The 20076-nt window shown below is 40.4% G+C and overlaps 1 protein-coding gene across 1 annotated transcript in view; it reads left to right on the forward strand.

Moving 5' to 3' along the window:
* The first annotated feature begins 1728 nt into the window (after window positions 1-1728).
* SRD5A2 (steroid 5 alpha-reductase 2) overlaps window positions 1729-20076 on the forward strand; it is a 47905-nt gene continuing 29557 nt past the window's right edge. The window contains exon 1 of the mRNA XM_005893013.2: window positions 1729-2009. Coding sequence (XP_005893075.1) covers window positions 1729-2009 — 281 coding nt within the window. The remainder of the gene's footprint in view (window positions 2010-20076) is intronic.

Genomic DNA, 20076 nt, shown 5'->3' on the forward strand with positions numbered 1-20076 from the left:
TTGCTGGAGATCTAGGTTTGAGTCTTCTAAACTAGAAGGTAGTAAATGAGGAATCTGGAACTGGATCTGGAAAGCCAATGCAGACACAACTCTAGGTAGCTGTGAGAGCTGACGTCTGGTCACTCCATGGAGAGTGCTTCAGGTATAATAGGTGCTTCAGGTATAATCACCTACATGGTGATCAACTGAAACTGCAGCATATTTACAATTTAATTTTTAACCTAACAGGAAAGTGATAAACACCTCTTCAGCAAGTAGAGGGCTCCTTGTCACATTAAAGCATTACCATACACCAGGAATCAGGAAACAGCCTCAAACTGAGCAGTTGAAACACTGTGTACCTTTCACTGGAATACCTGGTAGGAAATGGCAGGAGTGGATGGAGAAATATGAATGGGGCTCCTGAAAGGCAGTTAGTGGGCGCAAAGGGAGAAGGATTAAGAAAGCACCCAAGAAAGTGGATAGAGGGAAAAGGAAAGATTGGGGTGGAGCCTGAAGTAGGGACAAGAGGAGAAAATTAATAGGGATGAAGCAATCAAGGCAGGTGGGACAAGAAGACAAGAAGATAAACAGTAGGTGGGAAGAGGAGGCCACCCTGGGTGGAGGAAACTGGGTTAAAGAAAGAAGAGGAAAAAAGGGGCACAAAGCAGATGAAGAATGCAGTCAAGGAAGCCTGGGTATGGAATCAGAGATGGGAAAAAGATATATTTTTATTTTTTGACCATGCCCAGTGGCATGCTGGATTTAGTTTCCCAACCAGGGATCAAAGTCTTGCCCCCTGCAATGCAACTGCACAGTCCTAACCACTGGACCCCCAGGAAATTCTCAGAGAAGGGAAGAAGAAACAGATAATGAAGGAAAGGGTGAAGGATGAGAGAAGCGCGGCAAACAGAAGGGAGATAGGGAAAGAAATGCGTCTTAGGAGTTCAGAGCGCAGTTGCCCTTAGAATGGGAACATTATGTGGAACTCGATTCATCCATGTTAGATGAGAGACTAGCCTCTTTCATGCAGAAAGACCGCGGAGGCAGTAGGGATGGGGAGAGGCTGGTAACTCGCCGGGGGCAAGACGGTGCGGAAGGGTCACTAACCAAGGAACGCGGCTCCGGGATTCAGAAAGCCTGGGGGATGCAGGAAGTGCCCGGATGCTGGGCCCAGAGTCGAAGGAAGGATGCAGGGCTGAGTGGAAGCAGGAGAAGAGCGAAGGAGCACACGGAACAGGACGGGCTGGGGAGACCCTGGTGCTGATGGTCAGTGGGTGGGGGTTGCGTGGCGACCACACAGTGTGTTACGGCCGCAGAATCACCCTGGCTAAATCGTACCTGTGCTTTTCTCTTATTTCCTAGTCTCAGAAGTTGCAACTTGAGAGGTCGATGGGTGAAGAACAAATCTTCGAAGGGCGCTGAGAAGGGTGGCAGGCGATGGAGAGGGAGCGCGCGCGGGCGAAGGCGCTAATATGGGCTAATGGAAGGGCCCGGGACACGACGTTGGCTCCACGAAAGCCTTCGTCCATTCTCCGTCTGGCTGCTTCCAAAGTGCCAGCCTTGCGAAAGGGGCATCGCTGCGAGCCTAGCCAGGGCTGACCGCACCGGGATGGGAGGTAGGATGCAGGGGCGGGAGTCAAGGCCGAAGGGGCGGACGCGGGGTGGCGTCTAGCTCTCCATAAAGGGACCGTGGGGGCCTCGCTCTCTTCTGCGCTGCTAGCGGCCACCGGCAGGGAACACGGCGCAATGTCTGTTCGCTGCCAGCAGAGTCCGGTGCTTGCAGGCAGTGCCACTTTGGCCGCCCTGGGGGCACTGGTCCTGTACCTCGCGGAGCCCTCCGGCTACGGGAAGTACTCGGAGAACTTGATGCCGGTGGCTATCCGTCTGCCCGCCCGCGCCGCCTGGTTCCTGCAGGAGCTGCCCTCCTTCGCGGTGCCCGCGGGGATACTCGCCGGGCAGCCCAGCTCTCTCCTGGGTCCGCCTGCGACTGTGCTTCTGGGCCTCTTCTGCGCACATTACTTTCACAGGTAGCGTTTTCCTTTGAGGGCGCGGAGTGGAGCGCACCTCCAGGCTCCCGGCGTCCAGGAGCGCAGCGCGCGGGGCGCCTGGAGGATCGCAGAGGGGAGGTGCGGGCGGCTGTAAGGAGCGTGGAGTGCGGGGCCAGGGGAGCATCTGACAGCGCCGGGGCTGCGGGCGGGACGCAGACTAGTGGAGAAGCGATCGCGGGCAGACGCCGCCTGCGCTCTCCACGGCTCCGAGCGCTTCTCAGGTCTGCTTCGAATCCTTTGACTTCGCTGGGGGAAGAGCGGGGCGGGAGGCGACTGGAAAGCTGTTGGCCCAGCGGTAACGTCTCCGATTCCGCGCGATCCTGTGTCACCTGTGGCGTCTTGCCCATCTCCCCTTCTCATTCCCTCTTCACCTTTTCTTCACAGGGTGCGGGGCGGGCTGGTTTTGAGGTCTTGAGGGAGCCCAAGTATTGGCATGTAGCTCAGAGGCTCTGGATCAACTTATCTCGGCAGGGAGATGGGCAGAGCCAAACTTAAATGATGGGAAAGAGAATGCAATGGGAACCCCCGGGCCTGAGGAAGAGTCCCACTTCTCCTGGCCCACGGAAAAGGGACCACGCTCACCACCAACTCGTTTCATGTTCCCCTGGTACATAAGTGTTAATGAGTTGAAGTTAACTTAGAGCCCAAATGCTCTTCTGAATGAAAAAAATCCCAAGTTCAGGAGAAATTTGCCTTCTGGTCTGAGACGGAAAGAAGGAAAGAAACCAAGGGATTTCAGAATTTGGAGAAAGACTGCTCAAAAGAGACTCATAAGGGAAGGAACAAGCGCTTGATTCAGTTGCCCACCATGCCTAGTCATTTGCCACCTGCAGTCCCATTTAGCCCAGTCGTAACCTTGTGAGATATGCATTTACTGTGCCCATTTTATAGACAAAGGAACTGAGGCTGTTTAAGGTTAAGTGGCTGAATGAAGATGATACAGCTAGTGCCCAGCCAAATTAAAATCTAAGCCTGCGAAACTCCGTGGCTCAAGACCTTCCCACCATGTTAAACGGGTAGATACTCTGCAAGGAGAAAACAGAATTCATAGACAGAGAAAAGTTGCCAAACCAAACCAAGAACTGGAACAGAAGCACAGCCTTTTTTGAATAGAGAATTTATGGGATCAAAAAATCAAGGAAATCAAGGAAATCTAGGCATTAGGGTAAACAATTTGTCTCAAAGCTGAAAGGCATCATCCTCTCTCATAATGGATCATGAGGGGAAAGTGATGCCTCATTTTGGGAAAAGGAAGTGTCGAATAACAAGTTTTAAACTGTCTTTTCTTATAACCTCTTCTTATCCTCTGGATCTTTTTTATTGGTTAAGATTTGATATTTATGCAATTTTAACTGAATTCTCACTCTTTTAATAATTATTGCCAAGCAACCATTTTATAAATGGTTGTCCTTTCTGGATTTTATTTTACCCAGATTTGAGTTGTTTAATTTACACAGAAAGAAAGACATTAGATGCAGAAGGTTAGAGACCAGCTTTTGATTTCGCTTGTTTTCTGAAAGCATATTTAACAGAAAAAATGTGATTTTTATCAGAAAGTTACTTTTAGCACCATAAACAATATTTTTATGAGTTCATTTCATCTTGCAGTAAAGATTAGTGTTTTCTGACAATCCTTTTAACAAAGAATTTTAGACTTGTTTTTAAAGCCAAAAAGTACTTTTCCTTAATAAATTATGACAAGTACATTAAAAGAACCAAGGAAGTAATTACACATAAAATGAATATCGACATACTGTTCATCTTATTCAGGGGAAATTTAAAATGTAAGTAAAGGATCTGGGGACTAAGTCTGCCTGCAGGAAAATTCCCACTGAAAACACAACTTTGGGTGAATGAGTTGTCCCTAAGGAATGAAGATGTGATGTTTTGTACATCATTCCCCTTGTGTGAACTCTTTGTTTGAGTCTGCTGGACTATTGAATCTGTTATCATTTTGAGTGCTTACAAGGGGTTACTCCAAACACTATTTGAGTTATCTATAATCCTCATACCAGCCCATTAAGGAAGTTCTATTATCACCTCCATTTTCCAGGTGGGAAACTGGGGCCAAAAAAATGATTAAATAACTTGCCCAAGGTCACACAGTAACCAGGGACCTAGGATTTAGATCCATGGAGTTTGAATCCAGATCTCAGGCTCTTAGCTACCACGATAAACTGTTTTATATTTGTTCTTGCTGTCTTGTTCTTGCCCTTTAAAAAACTATGTTTAGGTTTAAAGTTATTTTTTAAGTTATAAAAATAATGAATGTTTACTATAGAAATTATGGAAAGTACAAAAGTAGAAAAATTGCGATAATTTCAGCACCTGAGTACATTAATTGTTAATGTTTTGGGACATTTCCATCAAGGCTTTAATTTTTATTGGTAGATTTTTACACATGCTTGCTATATTGAATATATATAGATTTTAGTTCTACCTGAGTACTGTTCATAATAAAAATTTCCCACATTATCATAGAATCTTTGTAAATATCATCTTAGTGGTTGCTTGTTATTTCACTTATCCTAAAAACAATAATTTACCTATCCATTAATTTATAGTTTTTGAAATAATTTAAATAATTTTTTTTATTAAATGGGACAATTTGTCTTTTTGCCTAGCCTAGGCTAAATAAGGCTATGATGTACATTTTTGCATCTAATATTTTTTCAGAAGTCAGGACCATTCTCTTAGCCAGGATTCCCAGAAGTGGTTCAAAGATATGAGCATTTTGGCTTTAAGTTTTAGAAGTCATTTGGGTTGATAGTGAGGGCACATTAAAAAAAAAAAAAAGCTCCAGACTGCCTTGGTTTTATCCTGTCCTGTACCTAGCTATGACACAGAGAATATGATGGAGGGAGAAGTGTTCACAAGAAGGCTGGTTTATCTGTGGCTTAGACTCTTCTGCAAAATGTCCTTTGGGGACTATTCAGAAAGCAATATGTCCCATAGGATAGAAGGTGAAACTCTTTGTACATTTCTCCATACAAGGATGACATACTAGAATGTGAATTTCACAAGGGCATAGGTGTTTGTCTCATTTGTTTAGGTTGTGTCTTGGTGTAGAAAGTGCCAGTACATAGCTGGTACTCACTAAAATTTGTTGAATGCGTGAATGAACTCTTCTTCTGACATCAGTAAAGGCAGTCAGAAATGTGGGAGAGCAAGCAATTACTTAGGAATCATTGCTGAGATTGCATGGCTAGGTCAACTCAGATCATTCTCTTCCCTTCACAATCTATTGTTGTAGATATTTGGATGGTTTAGCTACGTGGAAATGACTGCTGTGTAAGCATGTTGCCTAATCCCATGTCTAAAGTTGTTTAAAGTCAGAATTTTCTCACCTCTTGTTGACCTTGATTGTAGCCTGGAACGATACTTTACCCCTACTCCCTGATTGATCATTTTCTCAACTTGCCATGGTGTTTCATGCAATAGTCATCACACCACCTAAGCCTGGGGGAAGCTCAAGTTTTTTCAAGACTTGGGTGTGACCTTGGTGCTTAGATGAAAAAGAAAAATCTCTTTTCAAAAAAAGGTGACCATTTTGTAAAAAGTTGATGGCAGTTTGACCTTCCATGAGGCACATCCAGAAGCAGAGGGTAATGCACACATTAGAATCTATTTGAATTTGGAGAGAACTTTTCTGTAGTTTAGATGCTGAAACTAATGATGTTTTCTATTCAGCCAAGTACAACGATGGCTTCAGTAAGAGGTCTTTTTGCTTGATTGCTCAGTTCATCCTCCAGAGCATGAATCCTCCATCCTTCAAGACTCAGATCATCACTTCCTCCAAGAAGCCTTCTCTGAGTCCTTTCTCCTTTTGTAAATCAAGATGTGGTACCATTCCTTGGGCTTTCATAGCAGCCAGGGTGGCCTTCCATGAGGCACTTCACACACTTGATCATAATTCTCTGTTTTAAAGAAATGTCACATCTGTCCAGGCTCCTCATTTTGTAGAAGCAGACCACCACAGAGTTTAGTCAATTAGGGGCAAAGAAGGGACTGGAACTTGAGTCTCCTGTGCCCTGTCAGTGCTTCTCCAATCTCATGACCTGCACAGGTCTCAAGTATTCAGAAGTAATCAAACCTTGTGAAGGAAATTAGTTATTGGCTGAAATCAGAACGATGATTAATGTGGACATTGGAAATCATCTTAACAAATCTCTCTTCTTACACACTGAGCAGAAAGGCCCGCATGGAATAAACTGAATTCTTGTGGTCAATTAATCATGTGTTAAGGACATTCATGAGGCATAATTTGGATCAATTAAGATTAACTGAGAGATTCTTTAAAATGGGGGATCTTTAAAAGCAAGCTTTTTCTGTATAAAAGCTAGAGAGTAGCTATTTTAGGCTTTGCAGTCATACAATCTCTGCTACAGTAGGTACTCAACTCTGCGATTGTAGCATGAAAACACAGACAGTATGTAGAGAAGTGAGTGTGGTAATGTTCTAGTAAAACTTTATTTACAAAAACAGGTAGTGGGCTGTATTTGGGCTGTGGGTCATATTTTGCCAGTCCTTCCTTAAGAAAACCATGAGTAGCATAGCTTTACATTTAGTTCTCTGTTAAAGTCTATCATAAAATTGTGTTAAATCCTGTATAAAAGCAGTGGACATGGTCTAGGAAAATTCTGCTACCTTTTGATAGGAATTTGGTAGTAAATCTCATTTTCTGAGGATTTCTGGGTTCCGAGTCCTTTATTTGAACCTTTGTGGGAAATAGTAAGAGTCTTGGAGTTTACATTCTAAATGGGATGACCTCATAAGCACATCTGAAACATACACAGCTATGTTTGCCAGAGATGTAAACAAGTTTTAGAGATCTTGACCACTTTTACCACATTGAAGAAGGGACCAACTCCTTACTCATTTAAAGTCTAACTTAATGTCACTTAAAAAGAACAATCATGATAAGGAAACGGTGATCCCTGTTGGTGAAGTGATGTGTATGAAGTTACATGGTGAGGAAGGGGCAGAGTGGGGCTTGAACTTGGGTCTCCCAATTCTTTATCAGAGTTCCACGTGCTCAGAACTGTGCTAGGCCCTAGGGAGAACACACAAAAGAAGTACAATAGCTGGTCCTTGCCCTCCAGGAGGAAGGCCGGAAAACGCATCATGGTGTGTCTGACGCTCCATCTGGTGTGAAAGCTTGGTGGTAGCAATGTCAGTGTGAGAGGTCCAGGACAGGTGGGAAAACGCAAATTAAGCGACATGTGGACCATGGTCACGCTACTGAATGTGCTGAGGTCTCTGGTGCCTGTCTGAGTGTGCAGATGGGTGAGTGGGTTTTGAGGAAGCCCGATAAATAATGACACCCCTCTTCCCCACCCAAGTTCATAATCAACTAAGAGACCCAGGAATGAGGCAACTAGAGACAAATTACCACCCTTATTAGTGGTAAAGCTGGTTTGGGGCAACATAGTTTTCATTTTGGATCCTAACACTGCCCCTCAGAAACACTCAGCAACAACGATGGCTGAATACCACAGGCCTTACGCAGTACTGCCTGTTCTGGAAAGACAGCAGATTGAGAGAAGGCCTGAGCTGCAAACGTTCCTTGAGAGGTCCTGCTTTCAAATTTATCATTTATTCCTCCTTTCCTGAGGGGAAATACGTGAGGGGGAGTGGAAAGGCCAGGAGGGATACTCAACTGAAGGGCTCTCAGTAAGCACGAGGGGAACAAGAATGTTTTCTGTTACCAGATAGACCATGAAAATTGTCTACCTATTGATTTTTGCCAGAGCCTGGCAACTTGGTCCTGGAATCTGGAGCACTTCCCATTTTGCTTTTTGACTCCTTGCCACATGTGGCAATGGGGATATCAAAGGCTGGATTCAAGATGTTGAAAAAGTTGCTGCACTCAACCCAACAGCCTTTGAGGAGACTCAGCTTAGCATAGGAGCTCTAAAGTTTAAAACCCTCTGAACTGGGGCCAGCAGTGCAATTTGCCTTCCCTTTGGTTATGGAAGGGGGATAAAGGAGGGAGAAACCAACATTTATTGAGCTCCGGGTGTTCCTAGAATTATGTTGTGTGTTTTATATCAGTTATCTCATTTTGTCCTTGAAACAATTGCTGTTATTAATGTGGTTTCACAAATAACTGCGCTCTGCCTGATTGTGGTGATTGGTGGGAGTGAAGGGGAGTGATGAGCAAGCACTTAGCTGGTCCTCAAATGATGGTCTATTCCCAGCTTTGTGAGTGGGAATGAGGCGTTCAGTCAGGGAAAGGGGGCTGTTTGGTAGCCTAGGACTTAAAATTGCCCTATGCGCCATGTGTGCTCCATCTTAGAATACTTCTCCTCTTTTTAATATCAAATCTCTCTTTTATCATGCCATAATATCTGATCCTACTATCCAAGCCTTAAATCAGTTCTTGACCATTTTCAAGATTCTCCCGTTATACTTACTTCATGTTGTCAAGGCTGATCCTAAAAGTTACTGTGAAGAAAGTAAGGCCATTTGCTTTTGACAGTTTTCCTATTTGACAATGAAAAATCCCAAATCCTTTTCTGCGTGCATTCTTTGTTTCTCGCTGCTGCCTCTATCTGTCCTCTTTCAACAACAGCGCTTGGTCTCACTTCAGTCTCCCAGTGAGTGTTCTTTACTTACTAAAAGTTCCCTATCTGATAAACAAATCTAAATACTAGTGTGTTAGGTCCTTTGTTTTCTTGTTATTGAATTTTGAAAATTCTTATATATCCTAGATACAAGTTCTTTACCAAATATGTGCTTTGCAATTAGTTTCTCCTGGTCTGCATGAGTTATCTTTTTTCATTCTCTTAACTGTATCTTTTGAAAAACAGAGGTTTTTAATTTTGATGAAGTCCAGTTTTTCTATTTCTTTTCATGCAATTAGATCTAAGAAACCTTTATCTAGTCTAAGGTCACATAGATTTTCTCTTATTTTCTTATAAAATATTTATTGCTTCAGGTTCTACATTTTTGTCTATGACCTATTTTGAGTTAATTTTTAGATAGGGTTAGAAATATGGATCAAAATTCTTTCTTTTACATATGGATAGCCCATTGTTCCAGTACCAGTTGTTAAAAATACTTTTCTTTCTCTAATGAAATTGCTCCTGCACCTCATGATATGAACAGATACTTTACTAAAGAAAACATATGAATGGCAAATAAAAACAGGGAAAGATGCTCAACATCATTAGTCATTCAGTTCAGTTCAGTTCAGTCACTCAGTCGTGTCCGATTGTTTGCAACCCCATGGACTGCGGCACACCAGGCCTCCCTGTCCATTGCTAGCTCCCGGAGTTTACTCAAACTCATGTCCTTTGAGTTGGTAATGCCATCCACCCATCTTGTCCTCTGTGGTCCCCTTTTCCTCCTGCCTTCAATTTTTCCCAGCATCAGAGTCTTTTCCAGTGATTCAGTTCTTTGCATCAGGTGGCCAAAATATTGGAGTTTCAGCTCTAGCATCAGTCCTTCCAATGAATGTTCAGGACTGATTTCCTTTAGGATGGACTGGTTGGATCTCCTTGCAGTCCAAGGGACTCTCCAGAGTCTTCTCTGACACCACAGTTCAAAAGCATCAATTCTTCAGTGCTCAGCTTTCTTTATAGTCCAACTCTCACATCCATACACACATACATACACATACAATCTCACATCTCACATCACGTAATGTGATCTCACATCACATTAGTCATTCAGTTCAGTTCAGTTCAGTCGCTCAGTCGTGTCCGACTCTTTGCAACCCCATGAATCGTAGCACGCCAGGCCTCCCTGTCCATCACCATCTCCTGGAGTTCACTCAAACTCACGTCCATCGAGTCGGTGATGCCATCCAGCCATCTCATCCTCTGTTGTCCCCTTTTCCTCCTGCCCCCTATCCCTCCCAGCGTCAGAGTCTTTTCCAATGAGTCATTAGTCATTAGGGAAATGCGAATCAAACTACAATGGGATACCAGTATGTTTCCATTAGAATGGCTACATTAAAAAGACTGAATGTACCAAGTGCTACTGAGGAATGCAGAAGACTAGAACACTTATACATTGTTGATAGGAATGTAAAATGGCAGTCTCTTTGGAAAACATTTTGAAGTCTCTTAAACAGTTAAACATAAACATACCATGTGACCTGCCCATTCCATTGCTAGCTCTTTTTCCAAGCAACATAAAAGCATATGTTGACACAAAGACTTGTATACACATGTTTCTAGCAGCTTTATTTGTAGTAGCCCAAAACTGGAAACCACCCAAATGTCCATCAAAAAGTAAATGAGTAAATAAACTGGTATAGCCAAATAATCTAATATTACTCCACCGTAAAAATGAATGAACTATTGATGTGAGCTACAAGGATGAAGCTCAGAATAATTGTTCTGGGTAAAGAAGCCAAGCAAAAAGAAGAGAGCATGCTTTATGACTCCATTAGTATACAACTCTGTGAAACCCAAACTCATCTATGGAACATGAAGTGCATCAGTGATTTCCTGGGGACAGAGGGAGAGACAGAAGGATGAGATTATGAGGAGTATGAACAAAATTTTGGTGGAGATGGATATGTTCATTGTTTTGATGTCATGACAGTTTTAAAATTTATCAAACTGCATGCTTTAAATATGTGCAGTTGATTGTTAATTATATTTCAATGAAGATTAAAAAACCTATAGGTAGACCTAAGAAAAAACTGTGTGTATGTGTGGCCTTGTGTCACTGACAATTGTTTAGACTTTCTGTGAGGCGATGTTTAACAGTAGCTGAATAGCTGTTCACTTTCTTCCCCCAGGAATTTCACTTGGGGAGGATACTCAAGGGAAATAGTCCAAAAGAAAGAAACAATTTACATAAAATTATGGTGTTACGGTTCACAGCTGTAGAATACTGAAAGTTACTTAAATGCTCTACTACCAAGGGCTGATTGTAACTAATATGATTGAATATTATGTATACTTCAAAAATATTAGCTTCTTGGATCTGTGTCTGTGATGAAAATAAGTATAATGTATAAGATCATTTAGTGAAGAAATAGCGCAAAATGAATATGCTCTGAGAAATACCTGTCAACACTTATGAATTAATATATTAATTAAAGTGATGTGAATAGCTGATAATTTTGGTTTATAGATTTGCATGTAATATTTTCAAAGTGTTTAATTGTATAACTCTTACTATACCTAATAGAAGGAATAATACTGACATTATGAGATTTTAAGTTACCTTGCTAGCTATATAATTAAATGCCAGTAGAGATCAAGACATTTCTACAAGAATGGATAAACACAAGGTCCTACTGTATAGCACAAGGAACTATTGATATAAGCAATATGGTGTGATAAACCATAATGGAAAAAATATAAAAAAGAATATATATGTGTATAACTGAGTCACTTTGTGGTACAGCAGAAATTAACACAACACTGTAAATCAACTATACTTCAATAAAATGATAAATTAAAAGGAAAGCTCTTTCTACAAATAAGCATTGCTTTGAGGGGAAGGTCACCACTACATGATCTCCCCTACTAAGCCACTAGGACATCACTAACTTCTGAAATTGTCATCTTTCATTTTGACCCTTTGAGTTAGGGTATTGAAGATTCCTTAAAATGCAGTTGTGTTTAAAGTTGTTGTTCTATTGCTCAGTCGCTCAATTGTGTCTGACTCTTTGTGACCCCATGGACCGCAGCACACCAGGCTTCCCTGTCCTTTACTGTCTCCCGGAGCTTGCTGAAACTTATATCCAATGAGTTGGTGATGCCATCCAACCATCTCATCCTCTGTTGTCCCCTTCTCCTCCTGCCTTCAGTCTTTCCCAGCATCAGGTCTTTTCTAATGAGTCAGCTCTTCACATCAGGTGGCCAAAGTATTGAAGCTTCAACTTCAGCATCAGTCCTTCCAATTAAAAGCAGAGATTTTTGACGTTTGGTTGAAATCTATCATATTGCTATTTGTTTCTATTTGTCTTGCTGTTATTTGTTCATATTTTCCCTCTATCTTCCATCTTTTGAAATGAGTGTTATTTTATTCCATTTTATATCACCATTTACTTTCAAGTGATATTCTACCACTTCATGTATAGGAATATGAAATAATATCCTTCCATTTCTCCCCTGTGGACCTTTATGCTATTGTATTTGTTTTACTCCTATACATGCCATAAGAAGCTTCAACATATTGCTGTTATTTTTGTTTAAACAGTCAATTATCTTTTAAAGGATTTAAATGATAAAATCATGTATTTGCCATTTCTGATGTTCTTTACTTTTGAACGTTGATCTATATTTCTATCTTATTTTTTCTTTTGCCTGAAGAATTTAATTTTTTAGGACAGTTTTTTTCATATTTTGAATATCTGAAAATGTCTTTATATCTCCTTTGTTTCTGAAGGTATATAATTCTAGATATAACATTTTAGATTGCAGCTATTTACTTTCAGTACTTTAAATATGTCGCTCCACTGTTATCTTGCTTACATCATTTCCAAAAAGAAACCTGTCTTTTTCCTTATCTTTTTCCTCTTTTATGAAACTGTCTTACAAATCACTGATGCTTTTATCATTTTTTAAGATTTTTTTTCAGTGTGTTTCTTTTGGATAGTTTCTGTTGCTGTGTCTTCAAGTTTACAGTCTTTTATTCTGTGATATCTTATGTATTATTAATCCTGTTTCCAATCTCAGACATTACAGTTTCCATGTCTAGAAATTCGATTTTGGCCCTTTTTGCTATTTTCTATGTCTCTACCTAATTTTACATACATATGAAATACAATTATAATAGCTGCTTTAATGTTATTGTCGGGTAATTCTAACATCTGTGTTTTCCTGCTTCTTTGCATTTCTGGTAATCTGGACAGAGGAACTTGGTGCCTGGGGTCAGAAAGAGCCAAACATGACTGAGCAACTAAGTAAGCTCGGCACATTGGAACTTGCTGGCTATTGCATATTTTTGTATTCCTATAAATATTCTTGAGCTTGGTTCTGGGTTGCAGTTAAGTTACTTGGAAGTAATTTGGCCCTTTCAGATCTTGATCTGATTTTCTAGGTACTTCTAGAAGAGTGCTAGTACAAGGGCTAATTAATTCTCTCCTCTGATCCAAGGCCTTTTTGAGTACTCTACCCAGCGTCCCATGTATTACAAGTTTTTCATTCTGGCTGGTGGTAATGGGCTCTATTCCTGGACCATTGTGAATGACATCAGAATCCCTATAAACCTGGGCTACGGTATAAAGTCAAACAGCTAGAATTAGAAAACCACAGTTTTGTTTTTGCAAACAATGAGAAATAAAGGATACAAAATTGTAGCTTAGAGAAATGATGTATTTGTGTCCAACAGTGAACATGTCTTGTCCTTAGCTTAACTTAGTAAGCTTGCTCAACTTTGTACTTCGAGATGAAAACCACCCAATGTCACAATTTACAATTTGTTATTTTGGTCATGTTCATTTATCATGAGTGGCTGAGCAGGTGTGTTTACACAATGCCAAAACACACACCAAACCTGTCAACTTAAAAAGAAGAGATAAACTAGTTATTCAAATTAACTGATTAGCAGGTCAAGAGATCCATTTGCGTCTATTAGTATACTAAAATCTTGATCTTAGGAACAAACAAACATATAAATGAATAGGGTCAGTGGTCTGTAGCCTGTGTCTTTTAGGAGGTTGAACCTCAATGATGATTACTCTTTCTATCACTCAGAAGAACCCTCAGTTTCTTAAAACTTTGGTAATTAATTGGCTATTCAGACTGAACTTCTATTTTGATGTAGAGGCAGAAAGAAAGAGGAAAATTGAATGAATGAGCAATTCCAAGTTCTCTCAATACTACCAGGACAAAAATATTAAAAGACAATATAAACAGGAAACTTAAAAATGGTATACTGTGTTTTAGGTCTTCATGAGCTGGTCATCTCAACGTTTTTCATAATTTTAATATATCTATTGGATCATGACCATCAGATAATTCACACCAGATGACATTTGCAAGGGGTTGACAATGGGGCCTATCTGTTCTGGAATTTTTCCCATGGTACAACCCTTATGAAAAATGATCAACCATTCTACCGCAGGGGGGAAAAAGTAGTTTTATTGAATTGAGCCCCTTAAAAAATACTAGATTTTGCAGTCTAATTTCTCTGTGTGTACATTTGGAGAAACCAAAACATCTGGTCACTGCCAATTTGAAAAGTTTGTTAAATTTGCTATTGGAGGTTATGAAGTCAGTGGTTTTTAACCCTGGCTACACATTGGAGTCATCTGGGGGCGACTCTCAAGTGCTGCCAAGGCTCCCAATCCTATGCCCTTGATTCTGTTATTTATCTTCAGTGTGCCTCTTTACCTTTAGCATTGGGTGATTTGAATATGCAACCAGAGGTGACAGCCTCCAATGTAGACAAATTCCCGTGAAACTGGCATTTTTTTTTCATACAGTGAATGCAATAGAGCAAAGTGCTCAAGAACATAAACTCTGGAAATAGTTCCATCTGGACTTGGATCTCAACTGTGATATATCATAGCTGTACCAACTGGGGCTAGTTTAATCTCACCGTGCCTTAGTTTCCTCATCTGCACAATGAGGATAATTACAACACTACCTATCTCCTAGGGTTGCTGTAAAGATTAAATGAGTTAATATGTGCAAAGTACTTAGAACAGTACCTGGAGCATAGTAAGCACTGTATAAATATTAGTTGTATGTGGTTCTTTGCTGGCAGTTCCCTTACAGGATGTCTGAACTGAAATTAACTTCAGTGACCTAATATTACTCTAACAAGGTGACTAGTTCCCTGTAGTTGCTATAATAAATTACCACAAACTGGCTGCCTTAAAACAACAGAAATTTTTTCTGTCATCACTCTGGAGGCCAGAAGTCTGAAATTTTTTTCTCCTGTCCTTTTGGAGGCCAGAAGGCATCAGCTGGGTTCCCTGTGGAATCTCTAAAGGGAGATCCTTCCTTGCCTTGTTCAGCTTCAGCAGCTGCCTACATTTCTTGGGTTATCTATGTTCTGTCTTCACAGTGCCTTTTTCTCTGGGTATCTTTCTTCTCTTCTTCTGCTCCTTGTGTAAGGATATGTATGATGGCATTTAGCATCTATTCAGATTATCCAGGATAGCTTCATCTTCTCAAGATCCTTAATTTAATCTCATCGTTTGCCATATAAGAATATTCACTCTTTTGCTATAATGAAGTAATAGTCACAAGTTCTGGGGATTAGGGCATAAACATATTTTGGGGGCCAGCATTCAAACCACAGCACAAGGTCCATAATTAAACATAAGCTTGGATGGCATGCACCATGGGCTCATTCTGTATTTAGTCACTTTTGCACTTGACCTGTACTTCCCACTCTCTAAGATGTCCAAAACCATTACTCACATTGACAGGTGTCATCTGAGTCTATAGACAAGTGACTGTTCATCATTTCTTGGGAAGCACTTGGGGAAGTAGGCCAAGGGCTCAGAGGACTGGTTGGCCTATGCTCTTTGGCATTCAGAAAGGCTCCTACAAGGAAAGGCCTCTTGGTGAGTTCTGCTCCAAGAAAATAATTTTGGGGAAACTCTGTTTTATGATCAAATGCAACTCAAAACCTTCACCAATTCTGGTTTTAAATCTGGAAAAGTTTGATGCTCATTTTACAAGAGAACAGTGTGGTGTTGCATTAATCAGGGCTCCTTCAGTTTCAAGTGACAGGAAATTCAAGTAGGTTTAAGTAAAATCTGAATTAGTTACCTTTCATGACTGGAAAATTCTAACTTCAGGTCCAGATTGATTTAGTGGTTCCAAAGATACCATCAAGATCTGGTTTCTCTCTGTAGCTGTTGGCTCTACTTCTTTTACTGGCTCTGTTTTCAGAAAGGCTGTCATTTGGTGGTAGCAAGACAACTGCAGCACCTAAGAGTGTATATCCTCCATGGGGTCGCAAAGAGTTGGCCATGACTGAGCGACTCAGATCCAGGGCATATGGAAAAGAAGAGTTTTAGAAAAATCATAAGCAAAACCTTTTTGGAGTTTATATGCCCATCTCTGAAATAGCCAGTGTAATAGGGTTATCCTTGTTCTGATTGGCTGAGAATTGACCTTTTCACAGAGTAAGATGGGAAGGAAGTGGGTCCCTGGTGGAGAACCAGGGTAGTTACCTAAGGAGGAAGAATGAATGTTGGGTGGCAGATGCAACAAATGACTACCAGAGATGCAACAAGATCCTTGGACTAAAACGACTGAAAAACCAAACAAGGATTCTTTTGAAGGGCATGTGGAATTTCTTTCCAATTGGATATTTTGATCTTAATTTTCCTTTCCAGTTAGAAATGAGTGAGTTGTTTTGAAGCAGAAGACCCTCTTTTAAATCTCATCTCTGCTGTTCCTTTGTAACTGTGTGGCCTTAGGAAAACTACCACACCTCTGTGAACTTCGTATTCTTCACTGGCCTAGCAGTAGTAACACACACACACACACACACACACACATGCACACTCAGAATAAATGCCTTCTTCTCAGGACATCAGGGTGCATTAACAGAATAAGCCTACCTGAACACAATCTGATTAGTATCAAAAAAACATCTGCCCCAGTAATTCTTTCTGTGGCCTTGAAATATGTCTGAAATCCTACCATTCAAGTATTTTCTTTGGTTTAAAGCAGTGTATCTCCAGAGAGCTAGGTAAAGAATTCCAAGCAATTTTCAAAAATTCCAAGGAAAGGTAACAGGAAATCTTGTGTCACTGACTGCTCTTTATCTGCCATATTAGAGCAGATGAGCCAGAGAAAGCCACCTGTGAGATGATTTTTGTTACCACTTGCAAGGCAATCATTAAGACCTTGAGAAATATGCTTTCTCTGTCCTTCCACATCTATTTTAGGATTCTTGTCTCACTGTTTCTCCTTTCACTCAGGCAGGGCCTTCATGTTCTCTAGGGATACCCAATGCCATAGGGAACCTCCACATTGAAAAGCTCTATCTAGAATTCTCCTTCCCCCAAGTGTCTCAGGTTGTGAAATGACCTCTCTTCTCCATAATTACAATTCTCATTTTCACACTGGAGCTGATGTGAGGTAGGGTGAGTGGCATCTGATTACTATTTGTTAAAGTGTTTATGCAAAGCATGAATGAGGGACAGGCTCAACTTTCTTTCGGGGATAATATTGATATTTCATCTTCTATTTTGGTATAAGAGTTCTTGAGAAGGATACTTGGGTCTTTTTCCTAGTCACCTAGAGTCAGTTGCAAATGTACTCATGCTGCTAAGTCGCTTCAGTCATGTCTGACTCTGTGCGACCCATAGACGGAAGCCCACCAGGCGCCCTGCCCCTGGGATTCTCCAGGCAAGAACACTGGAGTGGGTTGCCATTTCCTTCTCCAATGCATGAAAGTGAAAAGTGAAAGTGCAGTCGCTCAGTCGTGTCCGACTCTTCGCGACCCCATGGACTGCAGCCTACCAGGCTCTTCCATCCATGGGATTTTCCAGGCAAGAGTACTGGAGTGGGGTGCCATTGCCTTCTCCAAATGTACTCATAACAGGTGCTAACTCCCACTTCTGAGAGATTATTGCCCATAGGTTTTAGGTGTCATTTAGAAGAAAATAGGAAGTAGAGCACCCTGAGAGAGTGGGACAAAAGAATGGGAGGTGTCAAGAAAAGAACTGGAAAGAAAAGATTTGAGACTGGGGAATTTGCAGGAAAAATAAATCTTTTGGGATATGGCCATGTATGTCTGTGTCATGCGTGTCTGGAATCCTGAGAATGGAGGAGAAAAGGGGAAGCAGCAGGAGAGGGACCCACAGGGGATATGCTATGAGCAAAGACTAGGGCTCAAAGATCATTTTTACATTGGTCTTAGGCTGGCCCTTGGCTTTATACAGAGACACTCTAATGATATATTTCCTTGGTTTGGAAAGAAACACTTAGCCATTAAGTTCTAATATGTGCCAGTTACATTAATCGTACTGTTTCTTTCAACAACCTTCTGAGGCTGGTTGTTATTAGCCTCCTTTTATAAATGGGAAACTGAGGTTCAGAGGAGTTAAGTTGCCAAGATCATTGTGGTAGTTAAAAAAATATATCTCTAAATTTTTTTGATGTGACTTCCTTGAAAAGTTGGTACCAAAGAGATGGTTAAGCAAGAGTTCTTTATGTATTCTAAATTCTAGTTCTTTGTAGGATATGTGGTTTGCAGATATTTCCCCCAATTGTGTAATTTGTCTTTTCATTCTCTTAATAGGGTCTTATGAAAACCAAAACTTCAAAACTTTTTGGTGAAGTCCAGTTTATGAATTTTTACTTTTATGGATAATTCTTTGGGATGTTCTATAGAGACAATCGATGGACATGAGTTTGAGTGAACTCTGGGAGTTGGTGATGGACAGGGAGGCCTGGCGTGCTGCGATTCATGGTGCTGCAAAGAGTCAGACACGAATGAGCAACTGAACTGAACTGAACTGATAGAGACAATCATGTCATTTTCAAACAAGAACAATTTTATTTCTTCCCTTCTGATCTGTATGGTTTTTTTTTTCTTGCCTTATTGCTCTGATTAGAATTTCCAGCACTTTGTTAAATGGGAGTAGAGAGATAAGACATCTTGTCTTCTTTATGATCGCAGAGGGAAAACATTTAGTCATTGATCATTAAGTATAATGTTAGCTGTAGATGAACTTTATCAAGTTCAGAAAGTTTCCCTTTATTCCTATTTCTCAGTGTTTTTATCATTAATGAGGGTTGAATTTCATCAACTTTTTTTTACAATGATTGGTATGATCATAATATTCCTTTTATTTTTCTGTTAAAAAGTTGAATTGAATTGATTGATTTTGAATATTGAACCAGTCTTGCATCCCTGGAATAAATCTTACTTGCTTGATCATGTTGTATAATTATTTTTATATATTGTTGAATTCTATTTCTTAATAGTTTCTTAAAAATTTTCGTGTCTGTAATCATGGGTTTTAGTAGCTTGTAATACTTTTTTCTTTGTACTGTGTTTGTCTGGTTTTTGTGTTAGAGTAACATTAGCCTTATAAAGTGAGAAGATTGAGCAGAATTATCATTAAATTATTTTTAAATGTTTGGTAGAATTCTCTAGTGAAACCATCTGGACCTGGATTGTTTTTTTTTTTTTTTGAGGAGTTTTAAAGTTATGAATTAAATTTCCTTAATAGCTATAAGGCTAGTCAAATGGTCTATTTCATTAGGGCAAGTTATGATAGCTTGTGTCTGTCAAGGATTTAATCCATTTCATCTAAACTGTCGAATTTATGCATGTATCATGGCTTTCCTGATAGCTCAGTTGGTAAATAATCTGCCTGCAATGCAGGAGACCTTGGTTTGATTCCTGGATCAGGAAGATCCGCTGGAGAAGGAATAGGCTACCCACTCCAGTATTCTTGGGCTTCCCCTGTGCTCAGCTGGTGAAGAATCAGCCTGTAATGTGGAAGACCTGGCTTCAATCCCTGGGTTAGGAAGATCCCCTGGAGAAGGGAAAGGCTGCCTGCTCCAGTATTCTGGCCTGGAGAATTGCATGGACTGAATAGTCTATGGGGTTGCAAAGAGTCAGACAAGACTGAGGAGCTTTCACTTTCACATAGTTATTTATAGTATTTCATTAATATCCTTTTGATGTTTGCAGGTTCTGTTTCTTTCCTGATTATGTTTCTTTTCTCTTTATTAGTCTCATTAAAGGTAAATTTTATTCATATTTTCAAAGAATTCATTTTATTGCTGTTTTAATATTTTGAATTTTATTGATTTTTTGCTCTTATCTTTATTATTACCTTCCTTGGGATTTATCATGCTCTTTTTTTCTAGGATTTTAAAGTAGGGGTTTTGAGACCTTTCCTATTTTCCATTGTATGTATTTAGTACTACAAAATTTTCTGTGAGCACTGGTGAGATGTGGCCAGATTCTGGAAATATTTTGAGGTAGAGTTAATAGGATTTGCTAAAAGATTCTATGTAGATTATGAGAGAGAAAAAGAGAGAGAGAAGGGGAAGAAGTCAATGATGATTCAGTGCCTTCAGTCCAAGCAAGTGGAAGAATGAACTGAGATGGGGCAGGTTCAGGGGTGTGCAGGTTTTGGGATGAG

The sequence above is a fragment of the Bos mutus genome, chromosome 11 (assembly GCF_027580195.1).
Source record: "Bos mutus isolate GX-2022 chromosome 11, NWIPB_WYAK_1.1, whole genome shotgun sequence".
Taxonomy (NCBI): domain Eukaryota; kingdom Metazoa; phylum Chordata; class Mammalia; order Artiodactyla; family Bovidae; genus Bos; species Bos mutus.